At 35.5% G+C, this 6,000-nt stretch overlaps 1 protein-coding gene across 1 annotated transcript in view; it reads left to right on the forward strand.

Annotated features, from left to right (window-relative positions):
• Window positions 1-5,742, forward strand: part of LOC139691047 (uncharacterized) — a 146,953-nt gene extending 141,211 nt beyond the window's left edge. The window contains exons 13-14 of the mRNA XM_071588772.1: window positions 1,142-1,381; window positions 4,280-5,742. Coding sequence (XP_071444873.1) covers window positions 1,142-1,381; window positions 4,280-4,395 — 356 coding nt within the window. The 3' untranslated portion in view covers window positions 4,396-5,742. The remainder of the gene's footprint in view (window positions 1-1,141; window positions 1,382-4,279) is intronic.
• The last annotated feature ends 258 nt before the right edge of the window (window positions 5,743-6,000 follow it).

Below are 6,000 nucleotides of genomic sequence, written 5' to 3' on the forward strand. Positions count from 1 at the left end.
GAGGTGTTAGATGAGTCAGAAGAGTTAGCTTGTGTTATGAAAGTGACTGGGGAAAAGAAGGGTAAACACATGTGAACCATGGAATGAGGAGTCTCTCATCACATGACTCCTATCCGATGGATTATGGATGATTTTGATGACAGCATGAAATGAACTGTAAAATTGGTAAATGGTGGTTTTGCACCAGTTTGTGGCAAGGGGTGTGTTGAATTGCATGAAGTTGAGCAATGGGTACGATAACTTTAAAGTGAAATTGACAAATGTGACATATTTAGCTGAGTTGACTTTCAATTTTCCATCTATGAAACAATTTGAAAAGATAGTAATGCTAAAATTGTAGGAATGGCTACATTACTCTTCTGAAGGATATTGTTGAGATATTTAAGGCTTTTGGAATTGGGAAAGATTTGTACCTGCTCCATGATTCTGTTAATAACTTCAACCATAACATTGAAATAACTGAGGATCAATTAGGGGTTGGAGATGAGAACACTTCCAATACTTAAGAAATATGCCTGCCCTGGGTGATTAAAGAAACACTGGGGTGGACATTACAGAAGCAGGGAATCAACCTTTTGCATATATCACAGAGAGAAAGTCAAAAAGCAATGTTTATGTTGGGCTAATTGTGCTCTTGAGGAGGCAGAGCTGAAAGATAGTGTACTCTTAGTACTTCTAAGTGTATGAGAAGCACTCAATAGAGATGATAAGGTATTTGAGGATTGCAGTGGTGAGGGGAGAGATGGACACTTTGAAAAGAAAACAGGTGCAGATTAGTTTAAAGACTTGAAAATGTGAATGTTATTGATTATAAGTTTGTTTATTTTTAAAGTAATTATGAAGGGTTACTTTTAGAAGTACAAGGTTCAATTAGTAGCTCAAGGGTACAGCCAAATTCATGGGATGGATTACTGGGAAAAATACAGCCATGGAATGAGAAGACCAGACTTAAATATCCCTTGAGCAAGGTTTATGCAAAAGGGGTGGTTGGTTGATCATGTGGGTGTGGTTGCTACCCATTTAAATGGGAAGCCAACAGCATCTCTGTTTGTACGCCACCTGAAATATTGGAAGAAAAGGTGTCTGAAATGGTGTCATGACCACTTTCTTTAACACTGTAACCTTTCTTTCTCCAATACAGCATATTCATGCCATGGCAGCTGGGAAGACAATGGCACCAACTACCTGATAGCATCTCCAGTGAGCCGCAAGTCGGTGGGTGCAAGGCGCTACTGCTTCATTTATACCGAGTCTGAGAGTGGAGACAAGAAGATGCTGCAGTTCTCATCTGTGACAGACTCCTGCCTTCGCAATCCCATCCCCCCTGTGGGTGACCAAACTCCGTCCGCTGGCATATGGGCGTTCAATGTCACGGTGAATGGTGAGTTTGCAGATCTATGAACCCATTTAATTGCATAATTTTGAAACACAATGACAAGATTTTAATTTTATGAAGTTTTATTAGTTTATTGATCCATACTATATAAAAACTTGATCAAAACTTAATGTATAGTTAGTTTGGTAACCTTTTGAGCTGGAGTGGGAAATTAATCCAAGTTAGCCCGTAAAATTCTTATGATATAGAAATTGTACCGGGTGATTTTTATGTAAATTGTGCATCTTTACATTCTCTACAGTATTTTTAGTTCATACCTCATGCCACCCCCAAGCATAGGAATTGAAGTATGGTTATGTAATTGTTATGCACTTAGTACTATATACATAAATGACTCAGGATTGTGATCAAATAATTTATTCCTGATCTGTTTCAATTGAATAATCTCACCATTAAATTATTAGTACTTGTGTGAGCATTTTCATTCAGCATTGGATTAATTAAGTACCAATGCTGATAAGATATTTTTAATATTTGCTTTAGCTAGGGTGTAGTTGATGGTTTAAATTTCACCAATGTACATTTCTTTCATATTAGAAATTGATTTAGCCTTGATATATAGATATAAAAACTAAAATATCGCATCAAAGACAGGAATAATTTTTTATTTATGTTTATCAAATGAATTAAAAAAATTATTTCTTGGCTTTAGGATGAGGAAATTTTCCAACCATGCTTAGTTAAATATGCAAATCAGAATTAACCCTCTCTCCAATCACTTGACTATTTAAAAATTCATTATCAGTGCCCTGACAAATATGACTGGAGCATTGAGATTGTTAAAAATGGTCGAAAGCTTTAGTTTCCTGAACGAGCAATTATCAGTGGTGAAATACGTGCTAATCAAATTGAGTATTGCCCAGAAAGTGATACACTTTATACAGAACCACGGGCATAATTTGATATAGGTAATTTTATCTCTTTTTATTGTTATCACGACATTGAACTGTATTCTAGCTATCACTTAATCAATCATATGATCACTAAGTCATTTAGATTGTATTGTTTAGAAATGCTAGTAGCAGAAACATAATTTCATTATAAAAAAAATGGCAGGGCAATTAAAACTGAGGGTCACCGTCACAGTGCTCACTTGATAATCAATACCCTAAGTACAGTAATCTTTATATTTTGAAATTCAAGAGACAGAAATATTTTACTTCAAAGTATCTGGATTTGAAATAAATAAAATAGTATTCCAAATGTGGACAAAATAATATCAATGCATTAAAATGTGTATATACATTACTTAAATATTGACCATTAAAGTTATCCACTAAATTTTTTGCATCATGTTTGGAAGGAAGTTCTTAGAAAAATGCACAAAAATCAAATTCCTAGCTACAAGCATGATTCAGTAAATAGTGGACTTCTTCCGAAAGACTATCCCGTGAACTCGGTGCAACATATTGCAGATACTGAAACAGATTTTTTTTCATTGGTAACTTGTCTGCTTTCTAGATGCTTACCCTGGATTGTCTTTTTTGAGTTCTCTTTATTCCTTTGAAATGGGCCAAATGGATAATTATGCTCATTGAGCTGTGGTGCAATTCTCTTTTGTAATCACTGATAGAAGTGGATCCTCTGTTAAATCTATAGTCTGTTGTTAATGCTTTCATATTCCCCAGAGCATTTTCCGAGGACCTATCTTGTTTTTATCCAAACCAGCAGTATTGCTGCCTCTACTGGCCATAAAATGCAATTTTTTTCAGCTGTTATTTTTCTCAAATTGTGGCCAAAGCAAATTGTATTATGATATGAATGGCTTAATTCAAGAATAAGATAATCAACACCAAAAACATATGATTTCTGCGTACTGCTCCCATTAAAAGTAAACAAAAATGTATCAATGTTAACATTTGAATGAGCAATTCCAAGCATTCCACAGTAAGATGGTCAGTTATTTAATTCAGTCAAAATTTCAACATTTACTATCATAACACCTAATATTTTGGATCAGCTGGAATCTCACCTTGTATTAGTAACTTTTTTTACCATGATGAGATTTGTGAGGAATGAATTCAGACTATGATATGGCTTGCGTATTCAGAATACCCTAAAAACTAACCCACTTCCGTTACAAGTATTTGTTTTTCATTAAATTTAAAGAGTATATATTATGCTTTCTGAAATGCCAACAGCATACACTCTCTGTAGTTCTTCTGGCAAGGGGATGTGCATTTTATTCCCTCTCCCAGAGTGAGTGAAGGATAGGTATTAAGCTTCAGACAAAAGTCATTACAGTGCAGTACAGTCTCCTATGTTTTTCCATGATGGGAGAACATAGGAGAACCCTTATAAAAAATGAGTGGCAATAATGGTCCCTGAATTCACTTGGAAGTGTTTTGATTGCAGACCTAACAGGGCTTCATGATGAGCATGGGTTCTTGGTGCAGTGAAAAATATTCTTGGGTTACTCAAGTTCTGTGGGTAATTATCACCTCTACCTCCAGCAGCCCCTACCTCAGGAGATTGCTGATTCTCTCTCCACCATCCACCCTCCCCCATGAGTCAAAAATTGGTAAACTAATGGTATATTAACCTTTTCTTCTCTTCATTGTGAACCTAATCCATTGACCAAGCAAATGATTTACGGGAGTTACCTGTAAAATTAACATTTCATGTCAAAAAGGAATTAGAAAATTTTATTTCTGTGTTGAGTTTGAAATTATCCATAAATTAAATTTTAAACTTAACCCAAAACTCCTCACGTGCTCATAAATATTAATTGAATTCTCTAATTCCAATAATGGCAAAGATAGAGCACTAATTTTTGGCTAGCATAATGATTGTTCCGGTACCAGCCATGCATGACTTGGCAGTTGCAAGTCATAATATTCCTCGTCAAATAATCCTTGGCCCACTCTCTTCCTTTCCTTCTAGGGCAATGTGCTGAAGCCTCAACCAGTGCTGACTCTGGGATGTTTGTGCAGCCAGAAGCGGGTTTAGTGTTATTTGTCGCCGTGGTTCTTTCCTGTTGGCTGACAGGGCTGAGGTGATTGAGTGCCAGGTGAGGGCGGCACAAAGCAAATGACCACTCTGTGTTGGACTGACTCAAGACAGACGGGAAGGCAAGCAAGCAACTTGTGACTGGAGCACATCATTGCAAGCTGGCTGCTCCTCTGTGTGGACCCTGAGGAAACTTAACAGTGTGTGGCATTGAGAGCAGAACCATGCTTGACTATTGTCACAGAATGATGCCAAAGTTGATAAAGCTCTTTGCTATACCTTTGTCATGTGTCTTGTGTTCAGTTACAGTCTTTTTTTTATCATTTCCACTCGGATGAAGATTGAATGTTTTCCATTAGTGTAAGAGGAGGGGAGGCAAGTCAGCAGTCCCCCACCTTTTGGGGCAGGAGGGTCCAGAAGCCATGTGGTGTGGCTTTTGCTCTGCATTGCCAGGAGGGCCATGCTTGTGGAAGCAGGTGTGGAGAGGATTTGTGGGGGGAGGCAGGATTCAGTGAGGTGGGAGGTGCTTTTGAGGACAACGGACAATGTTTAGAAGGAGAGCCAAGTATGAAATTCTCTGTTCCTCCTCGGACCACCTCCAGTTGGATTGGAAATGCTTTCTAGGAGGTGGTTTGTTGTTGTCATTGTTGATATTGTTGGGAGGCATTCATCTGAAAGGCAGGCAGGCTGTAGACAGCAAAATCAGACAGAACACTATTAATTAATCTTTGAATCTGGGGAGCAAGGAGTGGGCAGAGAATTGTATTTGAGGAAAAATCACTCATAACTACAGGGCAGCTGTTTTGTATGAATGCTAGTGATCTTTTTGAAAGACATTATTTTAGTATAATTGTGTCTTTATATCTACTACCTAAATTAAAAACAAGTCACCATACTGGGATACATATTGATATTGAAAACTAACATGTCACACATGCCAAATTATTTTAGTTCCTCAACTTAATATTTCATGTATGCATTTGCATTTCATAATTGAATTATTTTAAAGAAGGAAATTTAAAAGAGAGCCTAATAAGTGATATCAAATCACGCTGAATTTGGGAATTGACTACTTATCTATAGAAAAAATATCGTTTGGAGTGGTTGTCATTTCTTTTATTATCTCAGTCTTTAGTGTTACCTAAGGCTGTTATTGCTAGATAAGCAAATTAACTAATAGCTGTTAATGAGATTGGAAACATGAATATTTTCAATGGTCAGTGTTCCTATGTATTTAATTGGATCCTCCTGAATTATGGCAATCCAAGCCAGACACTAAAGCTATTACCGTATGTGCGTATAAGTCAATCTTCGAAGCTATAAATTCCAGGTCGACTTGCACACCAATTAGGCAGTTATAAATTTAGAATGAATTACATGGAAATTCATAAAGATTTTTATTTACATATATATATATATATATATATATATATATATATATATATATATATATATATATATACACATATATATACATATATACACATATATATACATATATATACATATATATACATATATATACATATATATACATATATATATATATATATATATATATATATATATATATATATATATATATATATATATATATATATATATATATATATATATATATATTGCAATATAGCATTTATTTGAGAAGATTTATG

Source organism: Hetaerina americana, unplaced genomic scaffold (genome assembly GCF_022747635.1).
Source record: "Hetaerina americana unplaced genomic scaffold, ioHetAmer1.1.p SCAF_3, whole genome shotgun sequence".
NCBI lineage: Eukaryota > Metazoa > Arthropoda > Insecta > Odonata > Calopterygidae > Hetaerina > Hetaerina americana.